This window comes from Podarcis pityusensis (genome assembly GCF_964106645.2).
Source record: "Podarcis pityusensis genome assembly, chromosome: 2".
Classification (NCBI taxonomy): domain Eukaryota; kingdom Metazoa; phylum Chordata; class Lepidosauria; order Squamata; family Lacertidae; genus Podarcis; species Podarcis pityusensis.
In genome coordinates this window covers 104,749,646-104,776,284 of record NC_138029.1, presented here as the reverse complement: position 1 = coordinate 104,776,284, position 26,639 = coordinate 104,749,646, and the positions used below count along the sequence as shown (strand labels likewise).

Genomic DNA, 26,639 nt, shown 5'->3' with positions numbered 1-26,639 from the left:
ACTAAGCCGCTTCTGGCGAACCAGAGCAGCACACGGAAACGCCATTTACCTTCCCGCCAGAGCGGTACCTATTTATCTACTTGCACTTTGACGTGCTTTCGAACTGCTAGGTTGGCAGGAGCAGGGACTGAACAATGGGAGCTCACCCTGTCACGGGGATTCAAACCGCCGACCGCTGTTTAACCCACAGCGCCACCCGCGTTCCAGGACATGAATACATCCATACATATCCATAACTATTCTATAGATTTATACAGACCAGGGTTGGGAAACCTTTGACACCCTAGATGTTGCTGAGCAGCAACTCCCATCAACCCAAAAAAGCATGACCAATGGCATGAGGAAAGTTGTAGTACAACAACATCTGAAGGGACAAAGGTTCCCACACCTGACGCAGACCCTATAGCTCCCATGATACCAATCACTGTCTATGCAAGCAGGACTTGCTGGGAAATGGAGTCCAACAACATCTGAAGGGACAAAGGTTCCCACACCTGACGCAGACCCTATAGCTCCCATGATACCAATCACTGTCTATGCAAGCAGGACTTGCTGGGAAATGGAGTCCAACAACATGGGAAGGACTTCAGGTTCCCCACCTCCATCTTAGACCAATGGAAGATTATAGTGCTTAGAAACAGTCACTACAATGTCTTTGCTCTCAACAGGCAGCTGGCACTTCGCCTCACCAGCAAAAGCCTCAGCATGTCTACTCAGAAGTCAGTCCTACTGAAGTCAATCCAGCTTACTCCTAGCTAAGTGGGCTCAGGGTTGCAGCCTCCCTCCACCTCCCAGGAGAAATTATAATAATGTTTTTGGAATAAATTACAGTTAATGAAATCACAAAAAATATTTCATACCCTTAACTTTGGCCTCAAGGAGAGACAGTCCAAAGACTCTGCAAAGCCCCTGTCAGAGAGAAGGAGCCCCCTTCCTTCATTTTTCTAACTGTGACTAATTGGTGGATTCCTCAGGATGCTACAAGACCTTTTTAATGTGCATGTCTGGGATGTTCAGAATGTGGCAGACCTCTAATGTGATGTTACTTAGAAGCCTGGCAATGGAAAGCACCGTGACATTCTGTAGTGCAGAAGCAAAACAAAACAAAAAGATCCATCTCCAGACCCATCATAATTTACCACCAGAGAGAATTATGGGAATTGGGCCTGCCCCCTTTTCCCTTCAGGGGATCTTCAGCTCCTGATATTTCTAAAACAGACTTCATTATCCAAGCCATCATTTCCATTTATCAGTGCCTTGCAGCACTCGCTATTCTCAGTTCAAAGAGTGTCACGTCCATCAATCATTCCACGGCCTTCATTTTCCTTTGTCTCCTCCAGCCATCAAACTTTTTTTTTTTTTTAATGCTGCTTCTAGCATCAAGGGATGGCGGCAGCGAGAAGGCCAGGTGCCCTTTCCTAATGACAATAACTGGAAGATGCAAAGATTAGAGAACTTTGTGAGACTTGCCTTCCATGAAATGGCTGCTGAAACCTGGATAGGACACAGTGTGAAGAAGCAGCATTTCACCATTTCACCCATAAGTCCATAGAACAAGGGTGGGCAGTACGATGCCCTCCTTTGCTGGACTCCATCTCCCATCACCCCTAGTATTGGCCATTCTGATAGGGGCTGGTGGGAGTTGTAGTCCAAAGGCTTCCAGAAGCTACCATGTTGGCTACCCCTACTGTAGAAAGCAAAGGGACGCGGGTGGCACTGTGGTCTAAACCACTGAGCCTCTTTGGGCATGCTGATCGGAAGGTCAGTAGTTCGAATCCCCACGACGGAGTGAGCTCCCATTGCTCTGTCCCAGCTCCTGCCAACCTAGCAGTTCAAAAGCATTGCCAGTGCAAGTAGATAAATAGGTACCGGAGTGGCGGGAAGGTAAACAGTGTTTCCGTGCGCTCTGGCGTCCGTCATGGTGATCCATTGCGCCGGAAGCACTTTAGTCCTGCTGGCCACATGACCTGGAAAACTGTCTGCAGACAAACACTAGCTTCCTCGGCCTGAAAGCAAGATGAGTGCCGCAACTCCATAGTCGCCTTTGACTGGACTTAACCATCCAGGGGTCCTTTGCCTTTACCTTTACCTAGAAAGCACAGGATGATCTTCCTTCTCATTTTGACAGTGCTGTCTTATGGCATGCCATAGCTCATATCCTCACCTGGTTTAGCCGGCCAGCGGAAGCCATTCCTGGGGTGTGGCTGCTGTCGCATGTTGACAGCTGAATGCAGGGTGGAGACCAATGGTGGACAAACTATCCCAGGAGCAGCATGATGTCCCCAACCAGAGGTATTAAAAAGGTAAAGGGACCCCTGACCGTTAGGTCCAGTCATGGCTGACTCTGGGGTTGCGGCGATCATCTCGACTTATTGGCCGAGGGAGCTTCCGGATCATGTGGCCAGCATGACTAAGCCACTTCTGATGAACCAGAGCAGCACACGGAAACATCGTTTACCTTCCCGCCACAGCGGTACCTATTTATCTACTTGCACTTTGACGTGCTTTCAAACTGTTAGGTTGGCAGGAGCAGGGACCAAGCAACAGGAGCTCACCCCGTCGCGGGGATTCGAACCGCCCACCTTCTGATTGGCAAGTCCTAGGCTTTGTGGTTTAGACCACAGCGCCACCTGCGTCCCTCACCAGAGGTATTACTCCTCTCCTAACACCCTATACACATACTAGCATTATCATGGTTTTCATATATAATGTCTCATTTTTTTTGCCTCCTAGCTTTCTGGCCTCAGTGAGAAGTCTGGGATATCCAGACCAAAAGCAATGTTTCAGCCACCTTAGCCTTTCTTCACAGCTATGTCTGCAGGGAGAGAATGCTCAGGGTGACCCATCTTTCCTTTAGCTGCAGCTTCTGTTGCTCATCTGAAAGACCGAAAAGGTGGCTTTCATGGTTTATTAGCCCAAGGTTTGTGTATATGAATCCACAGGATGCCCAGATGCATTAACATTGCATCGCTGTTAATGACTGTAATCCTTCTGATGCAATCAAGGCCTGCTGTGCTGTGATTAATTTTGAATATTCAAACCCCCTAGTCCACAGGAACAATAGGAATGAGAGGAGACAAAAAAATTAGGAAGGATCAGCTGTAGGCTAAAGAGGGATTCGGTTCCATAGAGACATTTCACTTCGGGTTAAGATGCTTACAAAACTCCAGCCAGGTGTATTGATTTAGTGCACCATTAAAGAAGCATCTGCGAAAGCAAAACATGCCCATCATAAAAAAAAAATATGGGAAGCCAATCTTTGCAGCTTAGAATAATTAACAGAAGGTGAGGCACTGAAATGATTGTACCACATTGAAAGCATCAACCTCAGTTCCCTGTCTGTCTAGTTGAATTTGCAATTGACAACATATGGGACTCAAGAAGGAAGGTGCTTAGATCTTGTCACCATTTTTATATGACATGCATCCATGAGATTCCCGGACTGTGGTATTCAGCAGATAACTTACAACCATTTTGATGTTACTCTCCCCTGCTTCTTGTGTTTTTAAAACCGCAGATCTAATCAACATGTGAAGATGACAATATACTGTGAGCATAGGAATGAGGACTCTGTTTCCTTTCCTCCAGTCCCCCAAACTTTTTAAGACTATACAGAGAGGTGAGAGAAGGAAGAGAAATGGCCTAGTTAGTGATCTACGCCCATCAAAATGAACAATGACGTTTGCTCTTCTTTCACAGATAAACATGTCGTTTCATTTTGTGTTTATCTTTTTCTCCTTTTTGGACAAGGAAAACATTTGATGCTGGCAAGAGAGAAACATTATTTATTGCAATTTAAGATGTGGTTCTCATACCTAATGATTGGTTTCGAGTCTCATGGTCCCTCAGGTGCACCAAGCAGTGACTCGGACAGGCCTTTTCCAGACTATGATTAAGGTAATTGAATCAGAAATGGATTGGGAATGCAACTAATTTTATTAAAATGCTCAGAGTTTGAATTTTCTCTTTATTTATTTCTTTTTTAAAAAGCCCTTGCCATCAGCATAGGGACAATAAATTATCGCAAATTATGGTGCTCTCCAGAAAAGCAGCTCATATATCTAGAAGAGAGTACAATATGTGATCTTGAAAATCCAGGAGTTTGCAATAACATCAGCGGGGTGTTGTCATTTCATTACATTTATTAAGCTAATGGGACAAGAAGCCCCCAGCACATCAACATATATTCAAAATCCACTGGCCAGTGCCTCTCATACAATAGAAAATCAATTTTCCCCCAACCTTTAATTCTAAAAGCAAGATATATACTTGCTGATGGCTAATCAAGGGAGCACTTCTTTCAACTAACACTTTGCCTGTGAGTGCACTTGCAGGGAATCCTATAGCCCAACAGTGAGGTCATCACAGCCTGCTGTAGATTTAAATTCGCATGGTTCAAGCTGTAATTAGTTAATCAAGCCAGCCTTTCAAACTACTGCGGTAATAATTTCAGAATGTGGTGCCTAGTCAACTGCGACATCCTTCTCTCACAGGCTGATACAGAGACTTAGCACAACAGAAGCACTGCTATGAGACCACTGGAAGTTATGACCTACCCCTGCAATAGCCAAAATATGTCTTGTTATAGGTTTCAGCATGTGTGTGTCAGTCTGGGTTATATTTGCAGGTCCCTTGCAGGCCAAGGAGGTTTAGAATCTAGCAGAAGAGGCTGCTGAACTGGTCAGAGAAGTTTCTTTGTAAGATAATGGGCTCAGATGGCCAGTTAAGGGCTGCAATTCACATGTCCATTATTATTTATATTATAACATGCCTTATTATTTATACCCTGCTCATCTGGCTGGGTTTCCCCAGCCGCTCTGGGCAGCTTCCAACAAAATATTAAAAATACAATAAAACAATATAAATATATTTTAAAAAATTAAAAATTGCCCAGCAGCACCTTAGAGACCAACTAAGTTTGTTCTTGGTATGAGCTTTCGTGTGCATGCACACTTCTTCAGATACACTGAAACAGAAGTCACCAGACCCTTATACATAGTGAGAGGGTGGGGAGGGGTATTACTCAGAAGGGTGGTGGGAACAGGCGATAAGCTGATAGGTGTGGTAAACCTGTTGACAACTGTTAACGACTGCAGTTGGTCTTACAGGAAAAAGCAAGGGGTGAGATGGCCCAAAATAGCTTCATCATGTATAATGAGATAAGAATCCATTGTCTCTATTCAGACCAGGTCTCCCCATGGTTTTAAGTTTGGTAATAAGTTGTAATTCAGCAACTTCTCTTTCCAGTCTATTTCTGAAATTTCTGAGCCCCTCCATCCTATGCTCAGGTTGCATATATGTGCAAATAAAACCAGTTTTAGCCTAAAGACACCACAATTTCCACTAACTTGCATTCCAAGGAAATTGAACCCAGAGTAAGCACTGGGATTCCTGGAGTCTCTTGCTGCTCCAAGATTAGGATGTGTGCAACAGGATGAACTAGCAGCCTCAGTGACATTCCAGAGCCCAGTACAGAAAATTTCCATATCACTGTTGCCCACAAGTCAAAGCGTTGGTGTGGGAACTTGCTATGCCACCCTCCAGAAGAACTCAATGGCTGGCTCTATGCTTTATGGCAGCAGTGGGGAGTCAGTCACAAGGTGGTTATCATTTGTAGCAGCCTCCACATGGTGCTGGAAAGTGGTGCTCTTCATCTAAACAACGGGAAGGAGTGGGAAAAGAATGTCTGTTCATGACATGAGGAAAGGGAAATGGTTAATGTCCCTTTGTGCCAAATACTAACATTGTTTAAAGTTGTGCCCCGCTGCCTATGTTGGATTTGCAAGATTAATTTGAATACGGCGAGACTGTCAAACTTTATACACCAGTAAGCACATCTGGAATTCTGAGATGGTGGTCCCCAGTCACAAAATGGCTGCCATGGGTTGTGTGGTATAAAACAAAATGGCTGCCATGGGTATGCAAAAATGGCCTCCCAAAAAATGGGAAAAGACACTCGCTCACAGAGAGAAGTTTGTTGCATCTCTCCACTTTTCAGAATGGAAGGGAGTTTGCATATTCAATGAAATGTTGTCATGTTTGAGGTGGAATTTTTAATATAGGTGACGCAAAGCCAGTGCAAACAGGAACTAAACAGGAAGAGCAAACAGTATACTGTGTATTGTGGGTTTTGTGGAGATATTTACTGTGACCTTTTTCAAGTGCCATAGAAGATACTAGTGGGGAGACTTCCGGGGTGGCGCCATCGGTAATGGCGGATTCCCTCTGATCCGGAGGGACTGGCTCCACGGGAAACGGGTCTGTTCCGCTATGGCGAAACGGGGACCCTTTTAAAAATCACAGGCGGATGAAGCCTGTGACCATGGGACTCGGCAGGCACCCTTTGCGCCCCCCCCAATTCGTAAAGGAACCCAATTACGGGCTCCGGAGCGAAGAGGGGTTAGTGGCGCGGTGCTGAGAGTCAACTGCTTCTTCTGTGGAGCGAAGCCGCACAGCCGTTGCCGGCGAGCGCTACCTTTTTCCTGGGACAATTTGGCTACAAAAACAACTACCCGTGAGCAGATCAAATTTGGACAATTGGACTTTAAACAACGATCTGTGGGTAGAACGGAAAATTGGATTAAGAAATTCCTCTTAATTTGGCACTGAAGCGGGAAGGTCTAAACAGGAAGTCAGCCTTCCGTTTCTTGTAGATAGATTAAAGCAAAGACATGGCAAACTAGAGTGTAGAAAATCGTTTGTAAAGGATCAACTTTCATCATCTAAAATTACTGAACCCCCTTTGGAAGCAGGAGAAGAGGGGGGATTTTTTCCGGATTGCTTAAACCTGCAGAAGAGAGTGTACGAAAAGTAATTTTCCACCGTCTTGAACCTGGGAGCGGGGTGTCAGGACAGACGTTTTTGGGAAGTTCATTGACTATAGACAAATGTTTTTGACAGACAGTTAAAAGAAGAGAAACATAGTGATTCCATTGTCCTCTTTCGCACTTTAAAGGAACAAATATTGACAAAATATCTGAAAAAGGAAACTTTGTTGTTAGATCTGCTGTTAAAAGAAAAAAGAAAAGAGTTGGCTACAAATAGAAGTTCTTCCCCTAGAGGGAGCTTGTGAAACTGTTAGTAAACTTGAACTGGGGAGCGTCGCAGCTGCAACAGATTAAGATCGTGGGAATAGACTTCTGACCTTGTATAACAATGTACTCAGAGGCTCTGGTGTGTGCTTTCTGCAAAACAAGTGCTTTATTGGAACAGTTACATGAGAAGACGGATTTGATGACTGTTGCGATCAGAAATTTTGGACAGGTAGTGGGTATCTATATAGAACCCACTCAGGAATCAACTCAGGAATGTGCTCTGACAGATCAGATGAAGGAGGAGGTTGTGGCTGGACCCCGGGAGGCAGAGATGGAGGGAACTGTGGTCCAGCAGGAACATGAGTGGTTGGACCTGACGAATGAACCTGGAAAAAGCCAGATTTGGAGAGATAGAGTCTTGTTTGGTTTGGAGATGGGGGGCTGGATAGAACCCCCCCATGCAGGGATGTTTTGACTTTTCAAGTCTGGCGTTGGGCCGGGAGGAGTTTGGAGTTGTGGGGGTCCTCAATTTTGGAGGGACCTTGAAACATGTTTTTAAATACCACATGGAGTTCAGTGTGGACTATGGAAAAGGGGCTGATCTGTCGAGAAGGGACAAAAATACTGTCAAGCTGGAGTCTCCACGAGTGAAAGGAGCAGAAGACAAAGTAAAGTACAGGTATAAATATGAAGAAGATCTGCGGAAGGGACATGGAAGAGACTTAAGGGCCTCGGACATAAGGTTACCAGGTTAGTGAACTAGATGGATGGGATAGAAAGGACTGACGAAACCCGAGACCAGGAGGAAGAGACGTTGGATGAAGATTGGAGAAAGTTTCAAAAATTCTATTTAGGAATGTTTTCCAAAATTAATGAGTATTAAAAAAATGTTGGAACGAAATTATTTGGCTTTAGCAGAAATGTTAAAAAGAACTATGCAAGAATATGTCATGGTTATGAGAAATTGGTATAGATAAGACTCAAGTTTTAAGTTTTAGGGTTTTTTATAGTAAAAAGGTTAAAATAGATTAAGGTAATTTAATGACAGAATATTATGAAAAATGGGAAGGATTTGCTGTGATAATCAATAACTAGAATACAAAAAAGGGAGGGGTGAGGAGGTCGATGAAATAAGGTAATGAGAGTTAAGGATTTGGGAATATTGGATCTGTTTTTAAACTTTTGTGGTTTATTTTTGTCTTTTGATTTTGATGTGTTATGTGTTTTGTTTTTTGCCTTTTGATTTTGATTTTTATCGACTTGTATTGTTTGATTGTGGTTTGTTTTTTCCTTGTTTTTTTCTTCTTTTTCTCTTTGACTTTTCTGTAATCTTAAAATTCTTAATAAATATCATTTAAAAAAAAAATAGAAGATACTAGTGGGATTGCTGGTATCCATGAGTGCCATGTTGGGAATACAGTGGTACCTTGGGTTACATACGCTTCAGGTTACACACGCTTCAGGTTACAGACTCCACTAACCCAGAAATAGTGCTTCAGGTTAAGAACTTTGCTTCAGGACGAGAACTGAAATCGTGCTCCGGCGGCACGGCAGCAGCAGGAGGCCCCATTAGATAAAGTGGTGCTTCAGGTTAAGAACAGTTTCAGGTTAAGTATGGACCTCCGGAATGGATTAAGTACTTAACCCGAGGTACCACTATACAGAAAGGGGTTGGGGGGGATGATAGGTGAAAAGCTACCAGTCAAACACTGTACCAGTGGCAGTAGACCTCATGGGACCACTGTGGTGCAGAAGTGGATTGGACAGGGAGGAGTAATTTCAAGGCCATGAATGGGAAAGGCAGTAAATGAAGACAAGAATGGGATTTCATTGTTGGGCTTCCTCAGTAAGATTTGTGAATCTTTGCCCTATCCATCCATCTGAGGTGAACTAAAAGTTGTAGTTGTTGTCCTTTCTCCCTGCACGCACACTCTCTCTTTCTTCTTCCATCCCTGCTAGCTATTCCCAGGCGGTAACACAAACTATCCCACAAATAAGGTCAATGCAGCAAATGGAAAGGAAGAGAATTGCTTCCATTTGCTGTTGTCAGATGTTAGTGTTGTCTTAATCAACCCTAACAGGGCCTTTAACGGGTAAATCCTATACTCACATTACACTGGGAACAGAGATAGGCCACTCCTATTCTTGAGAAACAGCTGTCATATTCAATGTGTGGTCAGCCCAGGAAGGGAGGGGGTAACACACACAACCAGAAAATCCCAAAAATGCATTTTAAAAATTGACAGACTCATCCCCTTGGAACACCACTAGAGCCCAGCAAAGCCACCTACATGTTGCACAAACCTCAATGCATGCCCCCAGGACATCCACTGCATCACACCACACTCACCCACCCACACACAGCAAGACCACAACATCACTGCCCCATCAGCCTCAGTGGCACAACAACAATGGCCATGTTACTGCAAATCCCCAGGAATCAGTGCAGGTAGGAGTTCAAATCTTTTATCTTCTTACAAGCAGTGTTGAATGTGTGCCACACAGAGGTTTAAGGAAAGGAGGCACGGCGCAAGACCCACAGGATGCCAGCAGAGAGCGTACATAGACACAGCTCTCCAGGGACAAGGGCTGAAGTTGTGCCCAGAGAGAAAAATACATTTGCCAAGCAGCTAAAGGAGGGGCCCGGAGATGCAGGAGATGCAGAGTGGCAACGACATTCTCCAGTGGCCCCCTGGATTGAGAACATAGGAAGAGCTGGCTGGTACACAGGGTGCCAGCCACAACCCTCGAGGGGTTAAATTCAAGAGCTGTCCCAGCATCCTGTTCGCACAGCGGCCAACCAGATGCCTGTGGGAAACCAGCAAGCAGAAATTGAGTACAGGAGCAGCCTCCCCTCCTGTGGTCTCCAGCAACTGGTATTCAGAAACATTTCTGCCTCCAGCTATGCAGGCAGAGCTGAGCCATCATAGAAGCAGGAGAGAGGAGCTTGGGCCCCATTAGGGGAATGTTCAAATGGGTCCCCAATCGTTTTTTAAACAAATGAAGTCTGAGGTTGAATCCTGACAAGACTGAAGTACTGTTCTTGGGGACAGGGGGCGGGCTGGTGTGGAGGACTCCCTGATCCTGAATGGGGTAACTGTGCCTATGAAGGACCAGGTGCGCAGCCTGGGAGTCATTTTGGACTCACTGCTGTCCATGGAGGTGCAGGTCAATTCTGTGTCCAGGGCAGCTGTCTACCAGCTCCATTTGGTATGCAGGCTGAGACCCTACCTGCCCACGGACTGTCTCACCGGAGGGCTGCATGCTCTAGTTATCTCCCGCTTGGACTACTGCAATGCGCTCTACGTGGGGCTACCTTTGAAGGTGACCCAGAAACTGCAATTAATCCAGAATGCAGCAGCTAGATTGGTGACTGGGAGTGGCCACCGAGACCATATAACACCGGTCCTGAAAGATCTTCATTGGCTCCCAGTACGTTTCCGAGCACAATTCAAAGTGTTGGTGCTGACCTTTAAAGCCCTAAACAGCCTTGGTCCTGTATACCTGAAGGAGCATCTCCACCCCCATCATCCAGCCCGGACAGTGAGGTCCAGCGCTGAGGGCCTTCTGGCGGTTCCCTCGCTGTGAGAAGTGAGGTTACAGGGAACCAGGCAGAGGGCCTTCTCGGTAGTGGCACCTGCCCTGTGGAACGCCCTCCCATCAGATGTCAAGGCAATAAACAACTATTTTACTTTTAAAAGACAACTGAAGGCGGCCCTGTTTAGGGAAGTTTTTAATGTCTGATGCTGAAGTGTTTTTAATATTCGGCTGGAAGCCTCCCATAGTGGCTGGGGAAACCCAGCCAGATGGGTGGGGTATAAATAATAAATTATTATTATTATTATTATTATTATTATTATTATTAGAAAATGAAGTCAGGCAGCAGAAAAAGTGAAGAAGCTCACATTCAACCCACACTGCAAGAACTGGTTGGCCACTGTGAGACTAGGAGGCTGGATTAGGTGGGTCACTGGCCTGATCCAATTGGGCTGTTTTATGTTATGAAGATCCTCAACCACTTGGCCACAGCAGACAGGCTTCAGACACAGCACGGGATGCCCCACCCTCAGCTGCCACAACCCTTGAGGGGTTAACTCCAACAGTGGGTGTGTATTTTGGTGTTTGCTGAGGTTTCAACACTTGATGACTGCAATGTTAAAGTGATGACTTGCATGTGTGGAACAGCTATGGCAGACCAAACGCCACACCCAGAGTTTCCCTAGCATCTCCCAATGCTTCAAACGCCATCTTTTCTTCAGGACGTTATCTCAAAAGCTCAGATGCAAACCACTGGGTGCTAACTTATGAGAAGACATACTTGCTTGTGCACAAATAAGACCAAAGTCCATTCCAATTAGCATGTTTCACTATACAGCTTTAGTGGAATGCTGGACGCATCTCTTTACCCTGGTCTTTGACACTTGATATGAGTGTTTTCAGAATCCACCCTATTCCTGTGATTGTAATCTGTTTTAACTTCTTTTCTTTCAATTGTTATAATCCACATGGGGACCTTCTGATAAAAGAAGGTGGCTGTTGGCTGGCTGTGGAAAATCAAGGTGGGGAGGGAAGGAAGTTTATTATATAACAAGAACTCAAGGTCACCGACTGAAAAGCGGATTGACAGACCCATCAGGTTCAGGACAGACCAAAAGAAATACCTATTTCCACAATAGCAATACTTAGGTTCTGGAACTCACTGTCACAGAAGGGCAGCCACACACCCACACAAACAAATGGATTATGCAAGCATATGGAGGATAGGTATTAGTTATGACAGTGGAACAGACCGTCCATGCTCAAAGAAAGTTTCCCTGTATACCAAGGGCATACACTGTTGCCTTCCTGCCTTGCTTCTGTCTGGCCACTGTGAGAAACAAATTGTTGGACTAGCTGGACTGAGAGTCTGACCCAGCCAGGCTCTTAAGATCCCCACCCAGCCGTGGAGGTCCCGGACGCAGAAGACAGCAGTGTGCTGAGATGGAGCCGTTCCATGGACCAGCGGTCAAGAGTCACTGCTTAAGACTGGAGAGGTGGTGAGGTGTAACCATATTGCACCATATTCCCTTTCAATCAATCTATTTACAGCCGCACAGAAGATTCAGGATCCCTCCAGCTTCAAGGATAAAATAGCAATGCTGCAATGTGCTGCAGCTGACTGGTTTTATTAGTTCTCATAATTGTCTCTTATTAATTTGTACTCTGCATAATAAAATAAGCACTCACCTTCACAGTCTGTCCAGCTTCAGGACCGTCCTGTAGATGAGAAGAAAGGGAAGGGGATGGAGAAGACTGAGATAAGAGCAGCCGACGAGTCTCTCTTGGGTATTCAAAAATATCGCCCATTAATAATTTAAATCCAATTTCATTCTGCATTAATTTATAGCGCTCTCGTGGGTATGATTTGGCGCCAAAGCTTTCGGGAACAGACACCTTTTTATTTCAGGTCCTCATCAAATAGGAAAAGGTGGTCTGAAGAGAAATAAAGGCTGCCACATTTATTCCCCCAGCCCTTGGCATCTCGTATCATAAATGCTCCCAATAACTATGGTGCTCACCAAGATTGATGGGTGCTATTTGTAAAAGGAAAGTCAGCTGTTGGCAGACGAGGAGTGGCGTGGCAAATTGGCCATCTTTGCACAACATGGTATTAACAAAAGGACTGGGGTATCAGAGGTGACCACTGGATCCAAAGTGTTGTTGTTATTTAGATTTTAGTAGTCCCGCTTACCAGCCACAATGTGTTTCCGGGAAATAGTTCATTAGGCAAGCGTTCACATAACGAGCTGATGATCTCCATTATTTCCTATGGGGGAATTTCTAATCATGACCTCTCTCCCCACTCTTGCCATGGTTTCTGCCCCAAAATGGCTGCTGCCAACCAGCAAAGCACAAACAAGTAAGGAAGTGGACAAAGTCCAGATGTTTAAAAATGTGTGTGTGTGTGTGTGGCCTTAAATCAGGGGTTCCCAATTGGTGGTCTGTGGCCCCCAGGGGAGCCCTGTAGCCCACCCAGGGGGTCCACGGCACCATTCCCATAACAAAAACTACCACAGAGATATCAAAACTTTCAAAAGTAGGGGGTCCATGGATTGGCTTTTCAAAAACAGGCCATCCACATTACTTTGTTAATTGGGAACCACTGCATTCAACACCACTGCATTAAACACCTCAGGACTACAATACTTCAAAGACTGACTCTCTCCATATGAACCGACCTGGACCTTGAGATCTTCTGAGGCCTTCCTTCGTGTGTCTCCTCCTCAAGAGGTCCAGAGGATGGCAATACAAGAACAGGCCTTCTCTGCAGTTAGTTCTCCATCTGTGGAATGCTCTCCCCAGGGACGTTCACCTGGCGCCTTCATTATACACCTTTAGGTGCCAGGTGAAAACATTCCTCTTCAACCAGGCCTTGGATTGATTGGCATACGATGCCCTTTTAAATGTGTTATGGGAGTGGGGGTTATTGGTTTGTTTTTGTTCTTATTTTTATTATGTATTATGTGTTTTTCATATTGTAATTTTATGTTGCGAACCATCCTGAGATCTACAGATGTAGGGTGGTATATAAATGTAGTAGTAGTAGTAATAGTGCAAAACACCTGGAGGGTTCTAGGTTGTGGAAGAGCACGATAAAGACGGCATGACAGAAGTGTTTACTAACCTGAATGGAAATGGTGAGTGAAGTCCCACCAAAATGTTGCTCCACTACATTCCCAACCAGCTGCGTTGTGCGAAATAAATCAGCCACTTCTTCAGGGCGCAGATCGCGGAATCGTTCCACAGGGCGGAGTGGGCAAATGAGAACATCTGGTTTGCATAATGTTAAGGCACAACTGACATATTATTCCATCTCAGAACATTCCCTTCCCTTCAACATTCTAAACAGTATGTTCATATACCTAACAAACAGCCCCAAACGCCCAAGTTCTGTGATCTTGATGGGAATTCAGCACCTGTGGAAAGAAGATCTGTGCATTATTTGTCTGAATGCTTTGACCAAGCTCTCCATTTCAAATATTTCAAGCTGCATAAATGACTGAGTGAGCCTGAAAAGTCAGCTTTTGGGGAATTCCACAATGCTCTGCCTAAAGCTGTGAAGACTTGGATAGAAAATAGCTGAAAATCTTGAAGAACGGTTGAAGCGCATTGAACACACATTTGCAGAATCCCCTTTTATATTCCAAGCAGTAGGTTATCTTCCTGGAGAAAACAGCACTCATTTTTTGAACACATCCAAGCATTCTGGGCTGCATAAATTCACGTTCTGAAAGGTGGTGGTGGGTAGGGTTACCATATGTCTGGACATTGCCATGATTCAGCAGTCATAAGCAGTGGCTGAACAGAAATCGCAGCAATGTTGGGGAAAATCAATTTTTCTTTAAAATAGCTCAAAAACTTCAGGTTTGTGGTTTGGTGTTTTTTTTTTTTTTGAGATTTTACATTTAAGAAGCTCAACAAAAAACTTCAATTTTATTTTTAGTCTTTTGTGTCTGGATTTTCACTTTGAAATATGGCAACCCTAGTGGTGGGGATTATGAACATTGCTAGTAACGGTTGTGACGAAACAGTTGTATTACACAACTTCCATGATCAGAGCTGAGACTTCAGTGGGCTTAAGCGTTTTCAGATCTGTAGTGGCTTGTGGCCAATAATTCTATTGCCATAACTGATTAGATTTGCAAATGTTAATATATTTTGGTCATACAAATGTAATTTCTGGAGCATATAATTTGCGGGCCCTCACTGTATAATTAGAGATTTTTGCTGTGGCACATTTCAGGTGCCATAATTAGGATCATCTGGTCTCTTAAGATATAAGAGTTTTGTATAGCAGATTCCTATATGTGTCTACTCAGATGCAAGTCCTATTGAGTCCAGTGGGGCTTTTTCCCAAGTAAGCTGATGTAAAATTGCACAGTTGCATTCCTATGCATATTTACTTGGCAGTAAGTCCTGTTTTTTTCAAAGTGAGTTGTTTAGGGTTGCACCATAACTGTACAGTCCTAAGCATGTCTACTTAGAAGTAAGTCCCAAGGAAAATTATTCCAAGGTAAGTAGGTGCAGGGCCGCAACCTCAGAGTTTTAAAATAAGAGTGTGCATTCGATTTGGATGAATCCCAAATCAAGAACTGAAGCAGGCCAGTTCAGACAGATTTGGGGCTTGCATAAGCTGAAGCAGTATCTCCCCAAAGCTCATCAAGCTGAAATTGTCTATCAAAAAGTCACTCTTGTGGTTTATCACCACAACAGCTACTCACTTTGGGTTTTAGTAAAGCAAACAGTCTAATTTGTCAGTGCCTAAATGCTATCAAGCATCAGAACAACATGGCCACAATAAAGAAATTTTGCCCATGTTATGACTCTTTTCCCCTTTCCCATTTCGACTCTCTGGCACCCTATAGACTTCTAGTTCAAAAGGTTATGGACTAATCTGCCAGTAATTTAGGAGGTTTCTTAGCTGGGGGCCCTTTCTTGTCTCTGCTGTTTTTATAGGCACTGCCCACAAACCAAGAGAAAATAATTAAATGCAAGCTTTTTAAAAAATACTACAAAGATGTAAAGGAAAACTAGTGCAGCTACCCTTCTGAAATTTGGCAGGATTCATCTCTCTGAAGGAGAGAGAAATTTTGCAAATTTCTGCTAGTTCTGCTCCCAACCAAATCATAATACAAATTTTTAAAAACTGTTCCTTTAAAAATATTAAAAGGTGTCAATTTCAAAACCCTCTGGATCTATTTGAAGGGCTTTATCTACTCAGGAGGAGCTACTCTGCCTTTCATTCAATTCCTGTTAAAACAGGGACAGGAGTTGTAGTTGTTTTAAATTTTGCCCATAATAGGGAATGAAGAAGGTTTTTTGGGTTTTTTCCAAACTAGAATTCAGATTCAAACCCAAACCAAATTAGGAAGTCTTCACGGCATTCCAGTCCAAACTGGGCTGTTTTCTGAAGCGCCAAACCAAGTCCTTCTGAAGTGCCAAACTAGATAAGTAAACATCCCTAGTCTATAATGCTATCTGAGGCTGTAATCCAAGGGACAGTTACCTTGAAAAACACAGTGCAAACTTACTTTACAAAGCAATCCTATACATGTAGACTCCAAAGTATCTGGGATATTTTAGCCTAAGAGATATTAGAAAGCAGTAAGTTTATTTTCTGATGGGATTTCTTTTGCGGTTCTGGGAAGTTATTTCTCTGCCTCGAGCAACAGGCGCTGTTGGGCTTAATAAAGCTCTAGTAATTTATTTGCTAGTCTTTCCAGCGTGCTGTAGAAAGTGCCTTCATAAATGACGCTATTGGTTGAAGTGAGAGCCCAAGGGGGAAGCAGGAAAGCTGCACTGCACTCCTGATTTCCATATTAGGAATGGAGAAATGGGAAAACTAATTAATTTTGCTTGTTAAGAAAAGAAGACGAAGAAGAAGGGAAATGCATGTCAACACTAAAAAAACAGGAAGAGATACATTTGTTTAATTCAAGTTCATTTTTCAAAAGGGAAGAAGGGAACCCTTTTCCTCAGGCAGTCTGACACTTAAGTAGATAATTACTCTTCTTCTGCAATACTGCTTTATTATTATGGGTCAGTGAACCATTTATAAATGAAGAATATCTTTCCACTTACCTCTAGCAAAATTGTGCCTAACATTCAGCTTTCTTGTATTCCTCTCTCTGTGTGTTTAAAATGTCTTTCAGAGTTCTAGTCCACTCCCTTCTTCAGTTATGACATTCTGGTCTTTATACACTATTGCAGCATTAAAATCTCAACTGCTACCCATTTCAAAATTCATATTTCTAAGTCATTTCAGGGGGAAAGAAGGATATGGCATAACATTCACTTGCCCCATTGTGGGGCCTGGGGAGCTGCTATGGGGAGAAGGGGGCAAGAGGGTTAACTCCCACTGGAGATATCAGAGAATTCTGTCGAGAATGCAGCTGGGACCAGAAATCACCTAAGTTCATTTATTTATTGTGGTGGGTATTATTATTTCCATTTATAGACCACTTACTATCTAAAAGATCTAAAAGGTCTGCTTTCCATGTCCAGAACAGAAATGGATTCAGGAAATACAATCCATAGTTACCATTGTTGTTGTTGTTTTCAGGTTGCAAATGATATGCAATTTAATACACACATACTTGCATTGTGTTTCCTTTGCAGTGAAAATAATGGGATGGACTAACATAATGATAACATGATCTAGGTAATTAGTTACATAAATTATGTAAGTTGTGTGATTTTGCCACAGCAGAAAGCTGGGTTTTGGTTTTTTTGGGGGGGAAGAAAGTAAACTGCAGTGGAATGTAAACAGTGATGCATGCAACAAACACAGGGCAGGGCAGAAAACAATAGATTTCTGTTAAATTACGAAAAAAGTAAAAGCAGAATTTGGGTTTTTTGAAGGGCGGTGGTGTCCTGAGATCTTTCACTGCATGCATGAATGCCCCACCACTCTACCCAAAATGGAAAGCTGGCTGGGCCGATTGAAGATCAAAAAAGAGGGAACAACCTAGGAGAAATATATTTCTTATTTGGCAATCACTCATAGCCGAGTAAGTTTGTCTTCCATAAACACGGTTTTAACAGTGCGTCCGTAAGTGACTGTGGAGCCAATTCTGGATCCACATGTCCTTCCACAGTGGGAACATTGGTTTCTGGGCGGGAGTTACCTTTACTTAGGAGAAATATATATGAGGCAAAATAAGTGATTTCTGTTTTAGAGGCTCTTCTGCACAGGAAGGTCAAAAGATCATAGGTGGATGTTTTGAATATGAAAGTTAAAAGTATACATAAATAAGTTTTTCAAAGGGAGGTCATTGTTTCAGGATGACAATTAAGGAAAAATGGAAACTTAGTCAGGATTTTATTTTCCTTTTGATTGACTAAATGTTTGGGAGAGAATGAAAATCTGGTATATAAATCAAGCTGGAAAATAGAGCCATTAGAGATTTACAATAGTTACAGCCTGAGGAAGTTGAACTGAGAAGGTTGGAATCATCCGTACTGATAATTATTTGCTGGGTCTACAATATATTTTGCTGGATGTGTCTATCTCTGTTTATTTTTATATTTAACAAGAATTATACCATTAAATTGACGAAATCCTCCAAATGCTCTTTACTATTGTATTTAAGTAATGCATTCTCCCTCCTGCACTGTTCAAATGTTATTTTTATATATCCAATACACTACAGAATTGGGGGAAAGTATTAAAATGTATTTTAGGGGAGAAACTTTATTTTTGCAAATTTCTTGAGCGAGGGGTCTTAAAAAGTTTTTGAATGTGACGGGTGCAAATCTGCTATTATTTTTGTGACTGGACAACATTTAGTTTGGTAAATCTATGCTTGATTTAAAAGCACATAAACTGCTCTTGGAATTTTACCTTCTGAAAATGTCCAGTAATGCTATAAAAATGTTAGTTTCTCTGTATAAAACAAATCCATAACTTCTATCTTTTCCATCTTGGGCAACAGCTATTTGTTCTCCATTTTCATCAGCACAGAGAATTGTTTCATTTGATGGTATTGAAGCACCCTGCTTACTTCTCTGCTTATATTCAGCAAGCCTTCTTGTTTTTTTGCTAACGTCTACTTTTTTTACTTGTCTGCTATGCTCAGGCATATATAATAAAACTGCAAGTACTTGGCAGTCATTTTTAATTATTTCTATGCAATTTTACAGACATTCTTCCACATTTTTTTTTAATAAGGCCAATTTAAAATTATTGGAAATGCCACAAAAACGTTTTAAAAAGCCAATATGGTTATTTACCAAGCAAAACTAAACTATATTAATTTAACCAATTCCCAAGTCATGTTACAACTTTTAAGCACCCATCATTTTTGGAAGTTGAAAGTTGAAAAATTAAACACGCCCTGGTACATTATTGCAAACTTACCTGTCTTGGTAATGCACGCTACATATATCTATAGAACTCTCCTTTGCATTTTTAGTGGGGAGCAATTGGGAATTTGTGTTGTTTGAAACTTCTGCATCAAACAAAGCAAAACAAAGCATGGGAAGGCAAAACAGGAATGCTTTATAGGTAGTGACATCCTAACAGCCCACAGAATAGGCTCTCTTTCTCAGGGGCCAGTGAAGTAACTGTTTCTTAGCAAGGCAAATCACTTGATGTGTATAAAGCATAAGAAGTGGCAGGATCAGACAACATGCTTGATCTTTTGCCAGACAAATCAAGAAGGTTACTTTGCTTCTCTCTCTGATATCTGGAGCTCTTCCGTGCCTAGAGTGTTAGTCCCTCTCTCCTTTTAAGGCATGGCATGTTTCAGTATGATCAATAACTCCATACATTTTTCATGGTTTTTCCCCCTCCTCTGGTCCCATATAATCCCTCTTGCTATGTCTAGGACAACAACTCAGCAATCCGACTTTCTGCTCAGCTCCACAGGCACACAATCGCAACCACCATCTGGGATTCCCCAGGGCTGGTGTCAGCTACCCAAAACCCTTGGGCAGCTGCTAGGGCTCCAGCACCACTGGTGTCCTGCCATGCTTTAGTCTAGCCACCATTTACAGTCCTCACAATGGTTCCCCATGTCGGCTCCCAAACACTGTGCTCCAAGAACACCGCTCCAATGCTCCAAAACACTGTGAGAAATTAAAATGGTGGCTAAACCCGGTCACCTGGGTGCTGCTCAGAGTACCATTGTCCTCCGCTAGAAGGTAAGTTCCCTAGGCCACGCTGATGGAGGAGGAGAGCTGTCCTCAGTAAACACTTTGCTCAAGGCTACAGTGCATTGGTCTGAAGGCACATGACACAGGAAACTTGCTGAAGCTAAGAAAGTTCTGGGTGTGGTCAGTGCCTGGAAGGGAGACTGACTGAGAACCCATGTTCACACAGCTTTGAATTACAGCAGCAAGAACAAACAAAAAAAAAGATATAAAAGGAATAAATTCATAAAGTATAGAAATTTGGGCACAAGGACAAGGGCAAAAATCCTATTATTTGAAAGCTCTCCTGCCACACTTTTCAATCTTCCCTGCCTCTACCCATTTTGAGAAGCTCAGAGGTACTTGGGCTGATATTTCTTCTCTCTTTCTGCTTATTGTATGTTTTGTTATTATTTAAAAGGGAACATTTGCTCATTTGCATTTCAGTCAGTGATAATCTCTTCTGGCTGAATGTATACCACCCATTACCGAATGACTCTCAGCAAGAGTCCTGTTCTGTTGGAGATTAAGGCTGTCCTCATCCTTAAGGCCTCATAGCTTTTTATTGTGTTTGAATGGCAGGATTAATACTTCCTTTCACTCACAGAGAGTCTGTACAACCTGCTAACAAAGCTTGCCTTTTTTCCCTATGAGGATGGCACTTTCAATGACTCATTTCTCTCCCTTTCTTCAACAACTCCTCCCTAATAAATGGTGGAGGTGAAACCCCCAAAACAGTTCAGTGAAGATGAAGTATGCTCAGTGACTACAGTGTATTGGTAGTGGTTACAATGTAATGGGATGCAGGTGGCGCTGTGGTCTAAACCACTGAGCCCCTTGGGCTTGCTGATTGGAAGGTTGGCGGTTTGAATCCCTGTGACAGGGTGAGCTTCCCATTGCTCCGTCCCCGCTCCTGCCAACCTAGCAGTTCGAAAGCACACCAGTGAAAGTAGATAAATAGGTACCGCTGCGGTGGGAAGGTAAACGGTGTTTACATGCTCTCTGGTTTCTGTCACGGTGTTCCATTGTGCCTTAAGCGTATTTTTTTGGCATGGTTTATTTATTGTTTATGACTTTTGTAATTATGTAAATCTTGTCATGTTGTAATTCACCTTGAGCATTGTTTTTAACTGTGGAAAGGCGGCATACAAATAAAATGAAGATAATGATGATAAGCGGTTTGGTCATGTTGGCCATATGACCTGGAAAGCTATCTGTGGACAAACACCGGCCTCCTCGGCCTGAAAAGCGAGATGAGCGCCGCAACCCCATAGTCGCCTTTGACTGGACGTAACTTTACCTTTTTTTTACCTTTTTATTGGTAGTACTACTAGTAGTATATAATCTGTTATTTTTTATATCCATTGCTTCTCTCACAGAGTGAGAAGAGGTGATCCTTGAGGTTCTGGATTGTGTCCTGAGTTGCCTATCAGTTTATAGATTTAAACAAGCAATAGGCTTTCTGTTGCTTCAGAAACATTTGGCAATGTGAAGGAAAATTACACCTTTTCTTTTTAAAGAAATCAATTTATGAAGGGACAAAAGCAAAACAAAAAAATTATCTTTGGGAATCCCTAAGGAAAATGTGTTTTATTCAGAGAGAAGCAAAACAACAACAACTGCGAAACTATTTTTTTCAAAAACAAAACACAACACGTACACATTTACAAAGGCCAAATTGGTAACCTCATAGTGGAAACAAGTTCTTGTTTTCTTAAAAAGAAAGAAAGAGAAGAAAATCTGATAGTTTAGATTATTCAGCCACACACCAAGTACTTCCTTTGTCTTGTCTCGTAATCTTCTTTGCCTCTTCTTGGTATTCATAAGAAAAATCATTAAGATTAATCAAATTATCTTAACATCAGCAATCTTGATGTAGCAGCTTTGTGCATGTTTACATGAATACAAAAAGCAGGATTTAGGCAGTGAGAGTGAGAATTACCCATTCCAGCAGGGGGTGGGGAGGAAATCAATATAAATCTCTGACAGAGATCTGGGTGTGCTGCGCTGATAAAGTTGATGCTTTAAACCTACACCAGAGTTTATTTTACAGCTTTTGCACAACCTATTATTTAATACAACCAGTCCCATAACCCCAACAGAAGCTGCACAGAAATCATTTGGACAGCCCAATCCCCTAGACCTGCTGGTGCAAGTCGCTGTGTTCCATCAGAACAGGCAGACAGGCCATGTTGCCCTGAAGGAGATGGGAATGGAATGAAGGGACAATTCTCAATCCATAGTCCATTGACCAGTGGAAGTGAGTAAGGTTAGGAATCAATGGGATAAGGAAGGTGGCAGTGAAGACCGAGAGTGGTAGGCAATTACCTAGAAGGTGACAGAGGAGTCAGGAATCCCAGCAGGAGATCGAGGAAAAGGAGTCAGTGGGTCAGCGAGTTTAAACCAAGTGCGTAACTCTATAGTGCTCTCTATTAAAGACAACCAAGTCAGTAACTGGATGTTTTGTGTGTTGTGGTGGCAGCTATAAAAACACACAGAGACAGGAACCAGCGAGACCAAGCATTCCAAAAGGACTGGAACAAATTTATGTTATATCTGAAAGACAACTGTACGCAATTAACATCATTAGCAGGGTTATTTGAAGATTTGTAGGATGAAATTCCATAAAGAATGCTGATTGCCGAAGAATTGATGCTTTTGAATTATGGTGCTGGAGCGACTCTTGAGAGTCCCATGGACTGCAAGAAGATCAAACCTATCCATTCTGAAGGAAATCAGCCCTGAGTGCTCACTGGAAGGACAGATCATGACGCTGAGGCTCCAATACTTTTGGCCACCTCATGAGAAGAGAAGACTCCCTGGAAAAGACCCTGATGTTGGGAAAGATGGAGGGCACAAGGAGAAGGGGATGACAGAGGACGAGATGGTTGGACAGTGTTCTCGAAGCTACCAGCATGAGTTTGACCAAACTGCAGGAGGCAGTGGAAGACAGAAGTACCTGGCGTGCTCTGGTCAATGGGGTCACGAAGAGTTGGACACGACTAAACGACTAAACAACAACAGCAAGGATGAAATTGCTACCTATTCAGGTTGAGTAATATAATACTTTAGGTAATGATATAACAAGGATAGGAAACGAAGCGAAATGTAAAGATGTAAACTTTAACTTTCTAAACCATCAGATGGGAGGGAAGCAGTTAGGCTCAGTTAAGCCAAAGGGATAAAATAAGAGGGTATGATGTTACATAATGTGATTACATGTAAAAGCAATAAAAATCATTTATAAAACAGAGAGAGAGAGAGAGAGAGAGAGAGAGAGAGAGAGAGAGAGAAGGGTTGCTGGCAGGTGCATAGCAACTAAGAGGGGGATAAGGAGAGGCAAAGAAGTGGAGAATATTTGGCCCAGTGAATCCGCTGAAGCAAGAATACTAAACAAGAGAAGGAAAACAGAGGGAGAATGTTTGCACTTGAAGAGGGAAAATGGGGAGGCATTATTATCATTTGACATGCTGTAGATTTTCCCCTTCCTTGAAAATTCTGTTTTATCACATGTTTTCAGAGTTTCCCACTGACAATCCGCTCACTGATGTGGGACCAAACTCTGCTATGTAAAAGTCCTTAAAAAAACAACAAAAAGCCAGTGGATCCAATTCTTGGCTAATGCAATTCTGCTGACTCAGATGGAAGCCTAAAACAGAAGTGCCAACAGCAATTGGCGGTGTGTTTGCGTGTTTGGGGGGGGGGGGAATAGCTTTACTTTATTTCATTTCGGCCATAATGGCTACAGAGAGATCCTACTCCAAAAATGGCGCCTGAAAACTGGTCCTCATAACGGAAACATATTGCTTGACGGGGGGAAACCAAGTGAGCAGAGCAATCAACACTTGCAGTTCTGGCGATGTGGCGCTTTTGAAAACATCATTGCCGTTTGTTTACTTCCACATTTAGCAACATTTAGCTGAGTGAGGCACCGGCTTGTTAAAACAGATTGATTAAATATAGTTGTGCCAGGCTGATGTGGTGTCTAGAGGGAACTTCTGTCGTGATAAACACAAAGCAGTTTTTCACTTCATCCTATGAAGTGGCCCTATCCTACGCTACAGAAGCCCGCTGAACACACACTCCATCAGTTTTTATGACATCTGAATCATAAAATGTGAGGGCTTTGCTGACATGTATTTTCCCCCAAGTCAAAGACTGAGATGGTTTCAGGTTAAGAACTTAATTCATTGTGGAGGTCCGTTCTTAACCTGAAACCGTTCTTAACCTGAAGCACCACTTTAGCTAATGGGGCCTCCTGCTGCCGCTGTGCCACCGGAACACAATTTCTTTTTTCTTTTTTTTTTAATATTTTTATTGGTTTTTTTAACACTTAGTTAACACATACAAAACACAATACAATAACAAACAAACACATAAACATGTAAAATTTCAATTCCTTCTTTTCATAACCCTGTTCTCTCCGACTTCCCCATACCCTCCCTTTCTGCATCCTTGTTTTCAAATTTCTTCCAGCAAATCCTCACTTCAAATTTTAATTAATTGACCTTTAAACCCTCTTGTCATTACCAAATCCATACAGCAGTAACCTCATAATTTCTTAACCTTGGCGTTTTAGCATTCATTTACTTTATAGTAATTCTTAAGATAGACTTTAAATTTCTTCCAGTCTTCCTCCACTGTCTCTTTTCCTTGGTCTCGGATTCTGCCGGTCATCTCAGCTAGTCCCATATAGTCAATCACCTTCGTCTGCCATTCTTCCAGTGTGGGTAGTTCTTGTGTCTTCCAATATTTTGCTATAAGGACTCTTGCTGCTGTTGTGGCGTACATAAAAAAAGTTCTGTCCTTCTTTAACACCAATTGGTCAGCCATGCCCAGGAGAAAAGCCTCTGGTTTCTTAAGAAAGGTATACTTAAATACTTTTTTCAACTCATTATAAATCATCTCCCAGAAGTCTTTAATCCTTGGGCAAGTCCACCAAAGATGAAAGAATGTACCTTCAGTTTCTTTACATTTCCAGCATTTATTATCGGGCAAATGATAAATTTTTGCAAGCTTGACTGGTGTCATGTACCACCTGTAGATCATTTTCATAATATTTTCTCTTAAGGCATTACATGCCGTAAACTTTATACCGGTGGTCCATAACTTTTCCCAGTCAGCAAACATAATGTTATAACCAAAATCCTGTGCCCATTTAATCATAGCTGACTTAACCGTCTCATCCTGTGTATTCCACTTCAGCAACAAGTTATACATTCTTGACAAAGTTTTAGTATTGGGTTCTAACAGTTCTGTTTCTAATTTGGATCTTTCCACCTGGAAGCCAATTTTTCTGTCTTGTTTAAAAACCTCCATTATTTGATAATAATGGAGCCAGTCTCGAACTTTAGGCTTCAATTTTTCATAGCTCTGTAGTTTTACCTTATCTCCCACTTGCTCTAAAATTTCCCCATATTTTGGCCATTTCGATTCCATATTAAGTTTTTTCACCCCTTTAGCTTCCATTGGCGACAGCCACCTTGGGGTTTTGTTTTCCAACAAGTCTTTGTATCTAATCCAAACATTATATAAAGCTTTCCTAACAATATGATTCTTAAAACCTTTATGGGCCTTTACCTTGTCATACCATATATAAGCATGCCATCCGAAGGTATTATTGAACCCTTCCAAATCCAAAATGTCTGTATTCTCAAGGAGCAGCCAATCTTTCAACCAGCAAAAAGCTGCTGATTCATAATACAACTTTAAGTCCGGCAGGGCAAACCCCCCTCTTTCTTTTGCATCCGTAAGTATCTTAAATTTTATTCTGGGCTTTTTGCCCTGCCAGACAAATTTAGATATATCTTTCTGCCACCTCTTGAAACAGTCCATTTTGTCCAAAATCTGCAAAGCCTGAAATAAAAACAACATTCTAGGCAAAACATTCATCTTAATAACCGCAATTCGGCCTAACAAGGAAAGCTTCAAATTTGACCAAACTTCTAGATCTTTCTTAACTTCCATCCAACATTTCTCATAATTATCTTTAAATAGATTCACATTTTTAGATGTCATATTAATCCCCAAGTATTTCACTTTGTTAACCACGGCTAATCCTGTTTCCTTTTGAAACTGCTCTCTTTCCATAGCTGTTAGATTTTTCTCCAGCACTTTAGTTTTTTGTTTGTTTAATTTAAAACCTGCAACTTGACCAAATTCTTGAATTAGTTCCAAAACCCTTTTCGTACTAGTGTATGGCTCTTGCAAAGTTAATACTAAGTCATCTGCGAAAGCCTTCAGTTTATAATGTTTTGCTCCAACCTGAACCCCCTTAACCAACTGGTCTTTTCTGATCATATTTAACAAAACCTCCAGGACTGATATAAAAAGCAATGGAGATATTGGGCACCCCTGTCGTGTCCCTTTTTCTATCTGAATCACTTCAGTTACCACATTATTTACAATTAGTTTAGCCTTTTGTTCAGAATATATTGCACCTATACCATTCTCAAAACCTTGACCTACCCCCATCCCTTGTAGATTCTTCTTCATAAAACTCCAAGAAATATTGTCAAAGGCTTTCTCCGCGTCCACAAATATCAAAACTGCCTTAGTGTTTCTATTAACTTCTAATAATTCCATAATGTCTATTATGTTCCTCACGTTATCTGACAAATGTCTTCCTGGGAGAAAGCCTGCTTGGTCCTTATGAATCTCCCCCACCAACACTTTTTTCAATCTTTTTGCTAAAATGTTTTAGCAATTTCTGTTCCCATCCTGAAGCAAAGTTCTTAACCCAAGGTACTATTTCTGGGTTAGCAGAGTCTGTAACCTGAAGCGTATGTAACCTGAAGAATATGTAACCCAAGGTAGCACTGTATTACTATGTGTTCCTAACATTTCTGCATTCCTTTCCACCAACAGCACACTGACTTTAGACCCTGGTCACATTCCCACTATACATTTAAAGCACTATGAAACCACTTTAAA

The 26,639-nt window shown here is 42.3% G+C and overlaps 1 protein-coding gene across 5 annotated transcripts in view; it reads right to left on the bottom strand.

Moving 5' to 3' along the window:
- FHIT (fragile histidine triad diadenosine triphosphatase) overlaps positions 1–26,639 on the bottom strand; it is a 1,036,588-nt gene that overhangs the window by 206,784 nt on the left and 803,165 nt on the right. For all 5 annotated transcript variants that reach the window (XM_080995948.1, XM_080995945.1, XM_080995947.1 and 2 more), the window contains 2 exons: positions 13,699–13,844; positions 12,261–12,290 (listed from right to left, as the gene is read on the bottom strand). In XM_080995948.1, the coding sequence (XP_080852074.1) occupies positions 12,261–12,290; positions 13,699–13,844 (176 nt within the window). The remainder of the gene's footprint in view (positions 1–12,260; positions 12,291–13,698; positions 13,845–26,639) is intronic.